The sequence below is a fragment of the Schistocerca gregaria genome, chromosome 4 (assembly GCF_023897955.1).
Source record: "Schistocerca gregaria isolate iqSchGreg1 chromosome 4, iqSchGreg1.2, whole genome shotgun sequence".
In the NCBI taxonomy this organism is placed as follows: Eukaryota; Metazoa; Arthropoda; class Insecta; order Orthoptera; family Acrididae; genus Schistocerca; species Schistocerca gregaria.
Window position 1 is genome coordinate 486,929,035 of NC_064923.1, and position 14,249 is coordinate 486,943,283.

The window sequence follows — 14,249 nt, forward strand, 5'->3', positions numbered from 1 at the left end:
TACTCTTTGTGTAAACCAAGTTGACCACGTGAAGCATGTGGTGTAATCATCAAAGTAGCCCTCAGCTATTCTTTTCGGGAAGATTTCACAGAGAGTTAGTATGAATTTAGTAGACCAGTGTGTGGTAATCACATGACGGACAGGATTGCGCTACGAACGTAACTTCTTTGGGTGAAAATTGAATCGGTTGTTTGTGGTTAATTTCCTCTTGCATATGTTTCAACGTTCTTCGTGTGTTATTTTATGAATGTAGTGTTGTATGCAGTCTCCCAATCTTGGCTCCATATTTTCATAATCCTAAATAAGGCACCAGCTTAGTTATGACTCAAGTTTAACATGCTGAAATTTCAATGATCAATGTTAAAATAAATTTCCAAATATAAACTGATTTATTTCTTTTTATTTAAATTCTCTTTTTTATATATGTATCACCGGTTTTCGTATGACTATTAAAAGATTATAATTAATGTTAGTCTGGTTGGAAATTTGGTAAGCTAGACTGGATACCTGGAGAAATAGTTGCTCAGTAATGCAAGGTTAACTTCCTCAGATAGCTCACAGCTTTTAATCCGCTTTTATTGTCTATCAGCGCCGCTTTCATAGCAAATTAAGGTAACATCATTACCATATTCTCATTCCGTATTTTGCGGCAATATGTCTGTTGGTGTACGGCAGCTTCAACCCTTTGTTCAGATTCTCTCAGCGATAAGAACCATTATGAAATTAAAACTATCACTTGTTGATGTGTTATTTAATGTAGTCAACCATTTATGATTGATTTCAATACAAACACTGAATACAGTGGGGGACAGTAGGAATCCTTTGTAACTCTTCGATTAATGTTGGTAGATTATGTTAATTCCTTAGATTAGATTATATTAGATTAAATTACATTATATTAGTACTTGTTCCATAGATCATGAACACGACACTTCCTAATGATGTACAGAGTCTTATTTTGTTATTTTTGTGAGATAAATTGCAGTAATCGGATTTGTTCTTATGTCCTTTAGTGTCTGTTTTACCTCCATTACTACAGTCATGTTTCAGACGCTCACAAGAAAATGGTAGCACAGTTCCGTAGCTTAACTCGAATTGCGCGCCAGTCAGCGGAAATGGACACACAGAATGACTACGCACCCCAAGAAAGCGTTCCCCGGTTTCGGACAGAGGACGATTTATCTCGGTACATGGGGCGCCATTGTTAGTAATCGCGGTTGTGGAAGCGGACTTCGCAGCCTATTGCCAATCAGCATCCTATTGTCTCTGATCTTGCATTCATTGTAGTCGGAAGAGTGGGTGATACGGGGTTGAGAGGAGAAGTCGCGAGGCAACGCACGCACTGCACTTAAAATAGCCCGTGGAAGAATACGACACTGTACTTCCATATATACTATGTTTTCATATAAAGGTGGCATTAAAGGAATCCGTAATACCAAGCTAGGTTGTCCTTTGCATCTAGAGGTGTCATATTTAATTCTGCGTCACAAGGTTCTTTTCAAAATTTTGGTGTACTGCCGCGTTATGTTATGAAACACTTAAATTCTACATCATTAAAGTCACCGAAGTTTCACCCTTATTGCAGGCCCTCAGTCTATACCCTGAGGAAGGCCACTGCAAGTTCGGTTATTAGAATATTTTAGCATTTAAATATTTTTTAAGATGATACGGCGGTACACCAAGAAAGACTTTAATGGGATTTATGTCGGCCGCGGAAGCCTGCGTATTTAAATCACAGGATTTTTTTCTTATATTCTGTTGACAATGTCCACCCCAGACGAACATTCTTGTCTGACTGAGTAGCAATTTACCGAACGGAATTTTTCTAGAAATACTTAAAGATGAACCGTTACTTAGTTTCTTGTATAAAGTCATTTTACGAGACACAGCGACCTAATTCTGTTTATACATCTGAAATGACGAATGAATATTCGTGCCAGTATGAGAACTCAAATTTAGCGTCCCTGCTGTTACAGAGCCATAACCTTACTATTTCCCTATCCAATGACCGCTCGTGCCCATGCCTAAATTCTCAGTGGGGGTCGATGTTCTCTCCAAAAGTGATGCGCATTTTTATGGTGATTTTAGTTTCTGCTGAAGATTCATTACAGCACTGTGAATTTCCTCTAGATATGAAAATTAGCATAATATAGACTGCCATACTAACTCACACGTGGTACAAAATTTCACAAAGACTTACAATAATTTACGCTCGACATCTACGTCAATTGTTAGCGTAGATAGCTGCCATCTGGAGGACTTGGGGTCCATTCCCACTGCTGACAAAAAAAATTTTTCCTTGTTCCAAGGGCTGGAACGGAGTCCCCAAAACCTCGTGAAATCAGTTAAAGAGGTACTTGAATATGAGGTTGAAATTTATTTTTGAAATTTAACACTAATAGGTACAGATGTACTACCTAAAGCGACATTTGAGCATTTGTGCCGATCTGGGACTCGAACCCGGATTTCCCGCTTGTATCAGACGGTGGCCTTACTTCTTAGGCTATCCAGGCATGCTCCCTGGATCGATGCTAACTTCCACAAGTCTCAACGTTATAAATTCTTCTCCTAGATTATTATTTCAACTATGCACACTCGCATATCTCATGATTACTGTGCTGTTTCTCTCTCTCTCTCTCTCTCTCTCTCTCTCTCTCTCTCTCTCTCTCTCTGTCTCCCTCTCCCTCTCTCTCTCTCTCTCTCTCTCTCTCTCTCTCTCTCATTCTATCTGTCTGTCTGTCTTTCTCTCCTTTCACCATTTTTGTTTTATCACAGGTCCTTATGTTATGTCTGATGACGAACTACAGTTTACAGTACTGAAACCTACTTCTGAAATTCAGCTTAACTGTAGTAGATAATGGTTTACTACCTAAAACGACATATGAAAATTCGTGCTGCACTGGGACTCGAACCTGGGAACCCCGCTTTTTCGCGAGCCGTCGCCTTACCCCTTACTGTAGTATCATCCGAAGAGCGAGGTTCCAAAGCAAGTTTAGAACCTATCAACGAAATCACTAGAGAAGATAATCTCTGCAAGCAGCATCGAAGGACGTGCCATATCGGCGTAGCCACACCCAGAAACGTTTCATAACACCGCCGCAATCGCCGCTTGCAGCCGAGCGCAGTACAGCTCCGCCCAGTCCGCGATCATCGACAAACACGACAACTAGCAGGCCAGCTGTGTCATCGGATAATAATTATAGTTAAATATACTCTTAGTGACTGACTTGTGCCATACATTGTCTGCATCGAGTTACACGTTAATGTTCAGATACAGCTGTAACTACTCATGACATACCTGTAGGAATTGATTATACAATGTTAAGTAATTTTCCTATCTATTTTGTAATAAAGTGAACTAATTTATCATTTGTTACAACATTCACTCGACTTCCTTTCGGAGCAAATTTAAGAACCCACCATTGTAAGAGGAGCGATCGATATGTAATGCAGCACATTCTTTTCTGAAAGCAGATTGGTTTTATTCACGATTCCAGTACGCCATATTTTCCCAACTCTTTTGGCTACAAAATCCTATTTTTCAACGTAATCTCCTTTCAACTAGACGGCGTTACGGCACCTTAATGCGGAATCCTGTACGCCGGAATGGTACCTCTCTACCTGTCGATGTCGGAGACATCATCTTGCAGCATCAATAACCTCTCTCCTACCGGAATGGCCGAGCGGTTCTAGGCGCTACAGTCTGGAACCGCGCGACCGCTACGGTCGCAGGTTCGAATCCTGCCTCGGGCATGGATATGTGTGATGTCCTTAGGTTACTTAGGTTTAAGTAGTTCTAAGTTCTAGGGGACTGATGACCTCAGAAGTTAAGTCCCATAGTACTCAGAGCCAATAACCTCCCTCGTAACTTGCAAGCAATTACGCACAGATGGTCCTTCGTTGCTCCTTATGATCTTAGGCGGGGGGAACCCAGCAGGCACATTCCTTCGAGTACCCCAACTGGCGGACTAGTGTGTCAGCGTTATCAACAGAGACGTCCAGTTGTGCAGCGAGGTGTTTGTGATCCGTCGATCGTATCGAATGAGAATGTTCGCATGTTCCAAGACTGCACAAGTCATAGCTGTGTGCGGCCGGCAGGCACGCGGGAGACTGACATTTTTGCGGTGACATACGCCTCGCCCAACGAAACATCGTGCTTTTGTTCACTTCTAGGTCTCCGTAGACATTCTGCAAGAGCCTATGAATATCTGCGATTCTCTGGTTTCCCTGCAAAAGAAATTCAGTGACTGCTTCTCCGTTATAGATGCCATTTGGAAAGCAACATATAGCTCCGCTACCTATGGGAAATTCCTGAATTAGAAGGCCTGAAGAGGGAATATTCCACGATGTTCCACAACAAATTCCTCACTCTTTACAGGCGAAACTGGCAGAGAAAAAATGTGTTGCATTTACTTACTGAATTCCTCCCGTATCAAAGAGTGTATTTTCGTCTAGTACATCGCTTATGCTATCCGATCACGCTCCATGGATCAAACCAATCTTGCGTATGTGCCGCATTTATCTATTTCTTCTCATACGTCATTAAAAATTGATAGATGTATGATAAATAGAATTTAGGGTCGAGCTGAGAAGAGTCCTCGGATAGCCTTTTGGTAGACGACCATTCGCGGTAAGCGGGATGTCTGTGTTCGAGCCCCAGTCCGACATAAATTTTCATATGTCCCTTTGGGTAGTACATCTGTATCTATAACAGTAAAGCTGAATCTCAATTATATTTACATCAATATTTGAAACTGTAATTCGTACCAAGTATAAATATCATTGAGAAGTAGCGTCTCTAATGTCTGCAAAGCCGACAGAGGCCAGTAGAACAGTGTGCTGACTCATGTCCTTCAGGATTGCATTCATATGACACCATTGGTCGAGAATGACACCGCGGACATTCGGTCCCGATTGGCCAGTCTGGCCCTGAACTCTGAGATTGCTGTCCCTGTATTGGACAGCAACAACATAACTGCTGTACCTAAACTACTCAAATAAAACGGCCAGTGCACCGGCGCTTCTCTTCGCTTTGCTGCCATAACTTTTAGTTTAACATTTGTAGTTGTACATACGTGTCTGTTGTTCTTAATGAATATATTTGGAACGTCATAAAGAATGGTTAATTTTAAGGAATAGTTTGTGGCACTGTGGAGACTACACTCGTAATCTGGATGACCAGAATTCAAATATGTCATCCACATTTGAGTGTTATAAAACTCTTCCAATTGGACGCGTCTTTAGCGACTCGCGCGCCCTTAACCTAATGCAAGGAGACCAACTTGGAATCTGAACCATGTGTCGTTTCTGGCATATCCTCACATCATTCACAGACGTAGACTAACGTAAGAATAATCTGAAAAACACGTGTCTGACCGGAATTCCATTCTGTCACGATACTTTCTCCAGTAGATCTCGTAGATCACAAAAGATGTATGGTCACATATTTAGCTAAAATGGGCCATCTCCCCTTTCTCTACAATTAGGCTACTGCTGGGTCTCAAGTCATATGTAAATCCTATCTCGACTGACAGCTAACTAACACACCAGGCAGCAATTACTTCTTATGTACTGTTGTTGGCGACCTGTCCTTCACTCATATAGCAACAAGACAACACTGCATACGGTATGTTCTCTGAAGTGTAAGCACTTTGCCCACAGACTCGCCACTATTTCAAAACGTGTGGGACTTTGCTATTATTGTCACAACCTCCAGTGTCTTCCTTTATCATTATGAAATTGCTTTTAACTAAAACAGAACGCACAAAATATGAAACGGGAGGAATCCACTCACATGAAAATATGTGTCGGATATAACGAGAGCAAAAACTGACTCACCTGCTGACATCTTCCAAGCTGTGCAGGTAGTCGATGGCATCCGACGTGTTCTGGACTCGTTTCACAGCCTCCACGTGGAATGACCCGCGGCCAGGACGCAGGCTCTGGAAGATCTGCTGTAGCCTCAGCAGACCTGCAGGCATAATTGTCAGGTTGCTTATAGTATGCCCCAGTACCATTTATACATTCTAAGATCTGCTGTAGCCTCAGCAGACCTGCAGGCATAATTGTCAGGTTGCTTATAGTATGCCCCAGTACCATTTATACATTCTTATCCATAGGGACAAATACATATAGATTCTTTGTTTCAGTAGTTATCCTTAATGTTACATGGGACAACACTATCCGTTTCATAAGTGTTAAGCTTACCTGGGGTCTTAGCTGTGCTCGCAACGTCTAGCCTTTCGACAACATTATTCTTGAAGAATCAAGTTTGCCAAGATCTCTAGTAATTTTTTTATTTCTGTACCGGTTTCGACAGATCTACGCTGACACCATCGTGTCTTCTAACAATATTAGATGTCCGTGCGTTTTACAACACTGGAAGTCACATTGCGATGCTGCGTCAAATTGTAATAAAAAGAGGTAAGCAACACCAGCATGTCACAAGTAAAATAGCACACAATCAAAACATAAATGGTGTATTGAAGTTCCAGCATACGTTATCATCAACACCAGTTGCCCTAACCACTACAAAGCAGTCGACAAGTAGAACTATCATACTGTGCTGCTACCTTACAGTATTCATTCTGTACTCTACACATCAACCCACATCGAAAAGGAACACTGGTACTAAGACGATTGGGGGGAAGTAGTCCGGAATATCAAGATACACCGTAAATCAAGATCATCTACTTGATACCTGTTTCTAGGAATGGTCCACTTGACAATAGAGGCGCGATGAATAAAATGAATTGTGTATTTCTGGGTTTAAGAACTCCTGGTAAGCTCTCATCAGTATATGTTAAAATTATTGTACTACTCAGTTCAAAAAAGTATCCTAGTTTTCTTTGACTAAGCAAGTTTTGCAGCTTTCTTCTGATAAATCTATAACATCTACCACACTTTGCAGCCCTGCATAAGCTCGCAGCCGCAGCATATGATAGACCTGTTCTGTGACAGTGTCCTTCTGTGATGGCGAGTGTCACCAGCATCACGTGAAGTAAATTGCCAGACTGACAAATTAACTGTTTGTATCAGTAATGCAGTTTATTTATAATTGTTTGTAAAAGTGAGAATCAGATGAGGATCTTACTTTAATAAGTAACATAGGAAATGGCACAATGAAAAGGGACAGAGAAGTCTGCGAATAAAAATATGTTTACTTACTTCCTTACGGAAAGACTTGGGGAAGTTTGGATCTGTACAAGTTAACTAGAGATGAATTGGAGCCGTGGGCTCGCTCAGGTTGTGATACTTTACCTCAGGTGATACTGACTGTGGTTCGAATCCCAGCATATCCCATTATAAAGCCCCAGTGCCTTTGTTATTCAGAAGTACTACGTAGTTTTCCTCCGGACACGCATGCATGTTCGAAGGAACATTGCATTGTACAACACAGGTACTACTATTCCCAATTTATTAACCAGTGCCAGGCCATCGACTGTTAATAAATTTGTCCGAAATGGTTCAAAGGGCTCTGAGCACTATGGGACGTAACATCTGTGATCATCAGTCCCCTAGAACTTAGAATTGCTTGAACCTAACTAACCTAAGGACATCACATACATCCATGCCCGAGGTAGGATTCAAACCTGCGACCGCAGCGGTCACGCGGTTCCAGACTGAAGCGCCTAAAACCGCTAGGCTACACCGGCCGCCAATAAATTTGTCCCTCCTGGGCAGGAATATACGTACGTAAAGTTGTGACACATTTACGACGACATATGGAAGAATAGGTATGCGTTCACGGATAGCCATAGCGGTTAATGCGATGGCTCGCGTAAAGTGGGAAGGCCGGTTCCGACTGCCGATCCATCGGCAATTTTCATTGTCGTCATTTCAATATACTGCTTTGGTGTTTTATATTTGCCATTTCCAATACATTCCCATATCACATTAGTTTTGTTAAAAAGGTTTAATTTAAAGTAAATCTCACTGCAAGGTCTATCTTCTTTTCTTCATGGTTGAAACGTCTATTTTGTGCTAAAGATATTCATCGTTCGGAACGCTCTCCCTCCACGTGGGACAGAGCTACGATCAATACCAAATTCCTTGGCCCCATTCGTGGCACTTCGTCTTTATTACAGTTTCCCGATGATTCTCCCCAGTGTGAAGTCTTCCAAATGATGTCATGTTGTAATGAAGAAAACCTCCACAGTGTTCATTGCTTACTGGCTGACACACGCTGTCTTTTCCCCTTCCATCAGTTGCCTCGAGTTACGCGGTCAGCCCCTTTTGCCGGTAATAGGCACGATGGCCATATGACGTCTAACTTTCTGTGCACGGCTGGGAGACCCCTGGCATCACCTCCCGCTCTTTCAACCGGATTAGCAGAGCAATGTATTTTAGTTTAATAATGATAATTCGATTACATCAGTAAGTGTTATGTTGCCTTAGCATTACATTCAAGTAAATGCTATTTAGAAAAATACAGCTTTTTAAAAATATATGTCATCAATTTGAGAGGTTCGTGTGTCATGCAGTTAATTTAAGCATTACAATAGCAAGAAAGTCTCACAACTCTGATAACATCATAATTTACACAATAAAAAAACAGACGTTTGTACTAATAGTTATCAGTATTTCACTAATGACTATGGTTTTAAATAGTCATCAAGGGTTTGCCGCCAGATGACCTTGTGCAAATTCCATAACTATGGCTGTAAACAGTGATCTGGTAAGGATGGCTACAAGAGAGTGTAAATCAGGGAAATGCAGTTTCTTTCAGTCGTTTCCGCCTGAGCTCAGGAAGCAACTTTTTCCATTTTTTTTTCTTTCCTTATTGGAGGGTTTTTCGCTTTCCATCTGCTCGAAGTCGACATCCAGTGAACTCATTAGCAGTGTCAAACATGCTGTTGACAGTGAGTAGATCGACCTATGCTTATGGCCGCATGGTCATCGACGTGAGTATTCTCTCAGACAAGCAGCAGAAAAATACAGCGTGGCGCTGCTGACTCCGCTTATGGGCTTTATGCAATCCGCAACACCTCCATACATCGCGCACCAATTTTCATTCACAATGCCAAGACTATTAGCCCTACAATAAATAAATGGTTCAAACGGCCCTGAGCACTATGGGACTCGACATCTGAGGTCATCAGTCCCCTAGAGCTTAGAACTACTTAAACCTAACTAAACTAAGGACATTACACATATCCATGCCCGAGGCAGGATTTGAACTTGCGACCGTAGCGGTAGCGCGGTTCCAGACTGTAGCGCTTACAACCGCTCAGCCACCCCGGCCCGCAAATAAATAAACAGTACGTTTTAGTAACAAAATTAATCTAATTTCGTTAGAGGCTGTAGTTCTCTATTTATTCAAGAAAAAGAAACATAAGTAACCTTGAAATGCGTTCTTAGTGATTAACTCGAAAACCAATGCCTCCAGCGGAAACGTATCCCAGCGCTAAATTTAACTACACTGAATTTTCCACAAAAATATAACTTTTTATTTTAATTTTTTAATTAATTAATTGATTAAATAATTTTATTTTTGGCTAACAGTTTGCAGTTTGCATACAATGAACAAGAGAATGTGAAAACATCGTACATGGTATTTGAATGGATTGCTGTGTGACAAATAACTTCACATTGCTAGGATACATTGCCCTGTTTGAGACACTTAGTTTTCATGACACTTCTCTGTTTGAACCTTAACTGTGAACTCTGAAAGCTTATGATGTAAAATATAAATTTTTTAGTGACTATTTCTGTAGGGAAAGGAGGGGAGGGGGGGGGGCTGATCATAATCCTCTCACTACCCCCCGCCCACCGTTCCTGCAACTAAGTGAAAATTAAAACATCAACCTGAAATCAAATGTACACAACGCAGCAGACACGCTTAGTGTATGATTTGATTTGCGAGTGCAGTCATTCCAACAATCACTCCTTCGCTGGCAGGCTACGCTTCAGTTTACTAAGAAAATGAATCTGGTTGAGAGCAAAGAACGAGGGCGAGTCAAACGAAAACCTTAAATATTTATTTAAGTATTATTTATTATGCAGAAGTGGTACAAAGCTGCATCACTTTTCAACATACTCTCCCCCACGCTCAATGCAAGTCCACCAGAACTTACAAAGTGCATAAATTCCTTTAGAAAACAATTCGTTTTGTAGTCCGCGCAACCACTCATGTACCAGATGGCGTACCTCTTCATCAGAACGGAACTTCTTTCCTCCCATTCAGTCTTTGAGTGGTCCAAACATGTGGAAAAGACTTGGGGCAAGGTCTGGTGTGTATGGTGGATGACGGAGACACTCAAAATGCAGATGTTTGATTGTTTCTTTCTCTGCCTCGTGATGACTGGGTGTTGTGTGATGTCCTTAGGTTAGTTAGGTTTAAGTAGTTCTAAGTTCTAGGGGACTGATGACCTTAGGTGTTAAGTCCCATAGTGCTTAGTGCCATTTGAACCATTTTTTGTGATTGTTTCAACTGTTGTACGGGCAGTGTGGGGCCTTAGACTGTCATGTTGCAAAAGAACACCTGCTGACAGCAATCCACGTCACTTTGATTTGACTGCAGGCCGCAGATGATGCACGGGTAACAGTGGTCCCTCTAGGCATGTAATTCTCCAAAATGACGCCTTTTTCGTCCCAGAAGAGAGTCAGCATAACCTTCCGTGCCGATGGTTCTGTTCGATACTGCTTTGGTTTTGTTGATGAGAAATGGCGCCATTACTTTCTCGCTCTCTTCGTTTCCGGTTGGTGAAAGTGAACCCAGGTTTCGTCCTCAGTAACGATTCTTGCAAGGAAGCCATCACCTTCTCGTTCAAAGCGCCGAAGAAGTTCTTCACAGGCATCAACACGTCTTCTCTCCTTCCAGGAGTCAGTTGTCGCGCCACTCATCTTACACACACTTAGTGAAACTGGAGCACATCATGCACAATGTGGTGTGGTGACCTATGAGTAATCTGTAAACATGCTGCAATGTCATTCAGTCTCACTGAGCGGTTTTCCTTCACTATGGCTTCAACTGCTGCGATGTTCTGTGGAGTCACAAATCGTTGTGCCTTACCTGGACGAGAAGCATCTTCCAGTGAAGTCACACCATTTGCGAACTTCCTACTCCATTCGTAGACTCTCTGCTGTGACAAACATGCATCACCGTACTGAACCTTCATTCGTCGATGAATTTCAATAGGTTTCACACCTTCATTACGCAAAAACCGAATAACAGATGTCTGTTCTGCCCTGGTGCAAGTCGCAAGTGGGACGGCCATATTTATACTGATACTGCGACGGTAACTCCATCTGCACTATGCTGCCACCTATAGGCTATTCTACAACCTGTGTGTAGCACGCTTACCAATTTACAAGATAACGCCGAGGAATTTCGATTTGTTATTACGAATTTAAGGGTTTCATTTGACTAACCCTTGTAATTTCCGCGCCTACTTGAGTACTGATTGTGAATCTGACAAGTTTTAAAAGTTTTCTAGGGAAGTAAGTGAATAATAAGTAAGTTTTATTACTTATACAGCCCGCATCTCGTGGTCGTGCGGTAGCGTTCTCGTTTCCCACGCCCGGGTTCTTGAGTTCGATTCCCCGCGGGGTCAGGGATTTTCTCTGCCTCGTGATGGCTGGGTGTTGTGTGATGTCCTTAGGTTAGTTAGGTTTAAGTAGTTCTAAGTTCTAGGGGACTGATGACCTAAGATGTTAAGTCCAATAGTGACCAGAGCCATTTGAACCATTACTTATAGACGCAACAACTAAGCCAGTACAAACTGATTGTGCCGGCCGGAGTGGCCGAACGGTTCTAGGCGCTACAGACTGGAACCGCAAGACCGCTACGGTCGAATCCTGCCACTGGCATGGATGTGTGTGATGTCCTTAGATTAGTAAGGTTTAAGTAGTTCTAAGTTCTAGGGGACTGATGACCCCAGAAGTTAAGTCCCATAGTGCTCAGCGCCAATTGAACCATTTTTGAACAAACTGATTTGTTCACGAGATGTTTTATTGGCCGCAACACTGCCACTGATTTGGAAGAGCATACTCGAGCCTTAATTACTACTAGGGCTGTAATTTGGCGGCCGGCTATCAGCAGCTCTGGGTAAGAACTAATTTGGAAGAGGATGACGCCCGCGCGCTGCCGACAGCGGCAAGCAGAGCCCAGAGGCGCGGCGGCGGTGGCGGCGGCGCTGCCATGGCGACTCTGCTGCGGCTGCCAATCGCAGTGGCCGCTAACGACCGGGTGACTAATGAATGATTACACGGCGGACACAATGGCGCGGAAACCGACGCAAGTGCCGCCTGCAACTTTAATAGTCGGCGCCGTCGCGCGCTGTGCAACGTCGGCCCACCCGACAACTGCCAGCGCCACGGGCTGCTCTCACAGCACTCCGAGCCGCAGTTTAACGGGCCATTTAAACATTAAACGTTCCCATTACCGAACCCTCACCGTGCCTGCCCCCAACGATACACCTAATTGTAGCCTGAAAATGCAAGTATAGTGCACTGATAGTGCGCACTGAGGCGTGCCGACTACCAGGGGTAGTCATTATGTTCTAATTACCTTCCCGAAAAAGCTACATACCTTCCTCGATGACTTATAGGATTTTCTTCTGGAAATCTGAATTTTGTCTGGTTAGGAAACATTGCACCTCCAAAATCACCACTTCGTCATTATGGAAATGGTTGACGTAATATTGTTTATTCCTTGTTGTTGTTGTTGTGGTGGTCTTCAGTCCTGAGACGGCTTTGATGCAGCCCTCCATGCTACTCTATCCTGTGCAAGCTGCTTCATCTCCCAGTACGTACTGCAGCCTACATCCTTCTGCTTAGTTTATTCATCTCTTGGTCTACCTCTAAGATTTTTACTCTCCTCGCTGCCCTCCAATACTAAATTGGTGATCCCTTGATGCCTCAGGTCATGTCCTATCAACCGATCTCTTCTTTTAGTCAAGTTGTGCCACAAACTTCTCTTATCCCCAGTTCAATACCTCCTCATTAGTTATATGATTCTTCTGTAGCACCACATTTCGAAAGCTACTATTCTCTTCTATTCTCTTCTATTTATCGTCCATGCTTCATTTCCATACATGGCTACACTTAAATACAAATACTTTCTGAAACGACTTCCTGACACTTAAATATATACTCGATTTTAACAAATTTCTTTTCTTTAGAAACGCTCTCCTTGCCATTACCTGTCTACATTTTATATGCTCTCTACTTCAACCATCATCAGATATTTTTCTCCCCAAATATCAAAACTCCTTTACTACTTTAAGTTTCTCATTTGCTAATCTAATTTCCTCGGCATCACCCGATTGAATTCGACTACATTCCATTTTACTCGATTTACTTTCATGGAGGTTCAAATTATATCCTCCTTTAAAGACGCTGCCCATTCCGTTCAACTGCTCTTCCAAGTCATTTGCTGTCTCTCATAGAATTACAATGTCATCGGCGAACCTCAAAGTTTTTGTTTCTTGTCCATGGATTTTAATTCCTACTCTGAATTTTTCTTTTGTTTCCTTTACTGCTTGCTCAATAAACAGATTGAATATCATCGGGGATATGCTACAACGCTGTCTCACTCCCTTCCCAACCACTGCTTCCCTTTCATACCCCTCGACTCTTATAACTGCTATCTGGTATCTGTACAAATTGTAAATAGCCTGTATTTTACCCTGCCACCTTCAGAATTTCAAAGGGAGTATTACAGTCAACATTGTCAAAAGCTTTCTCTAAGGCTACAAATGCTAAAAACGTAGGTTTGCCTTTTCTTAATCGATTTTCTAAGATAAGTCGTAGGATCAGTTTTGCCTCACGTGTTCTAACATTTCTACGGAATCCAAACTGATCTTCCCCGAGGTCGCCTTCTACCAGTTTTTCCATTCGTCTGTACAGAATTCACGTTAGTATTTTGCAGCAGTGACTTACTAAACTGATAGTTCGATAATTTTCACATCTGTCAACACCTGCTTTCTTTGGGATTGGCAATAGCAAGCAATCACTGTGTACCATGTCAAGAGATTTCAGCAGTATACTCCTGTCGACGGCTTGCCCCTTCGTGCCTTTTTCCAAGTTACTTTTAGCGCAACAACAAGTCTCAACGGAGTTGCGCTGTGGCAGCCTAGAATTCGCTGCTGTATGTTGCACCGAACCGAAGACTTCTATACTTATTATGTTATAGTACAATGTCTCTATTGCAATTTACCGTTGTATGATGTTCCTTCACATATCCGGAGCTGCTCATTAACCCTAGATAACTATTGCAACAGGATATTAACTAACGTATTTCGTAC

General features: G+C 42.3%; 1 protein-coding gene across 2 annotated transcripts in view; it reads right to left on the bottom strand.

Annotated features, from left to right (window-relative positions):
• LOC126267265 (glutamate receptor 1-like) overlaps window positions 1–14,249 on the bottom strand; it is a 1,125,091-nt gene that overhangs the window by 403,518 nt on the left and 707,324 nt on the right. For both annotated transcript variants that reach the window (XM_049972331.1, XM_049972330.1), the window contains exon 5: window positions 5,839–5,971. In XM_049972331.1, the coding sequence (XP_049828288.1) occupies window positions 5,839–5,971 (133 nt within the window). The remainder of the gene's footprint in view (window positions 1–5,838; window positions 5,972–14,249) is intronic.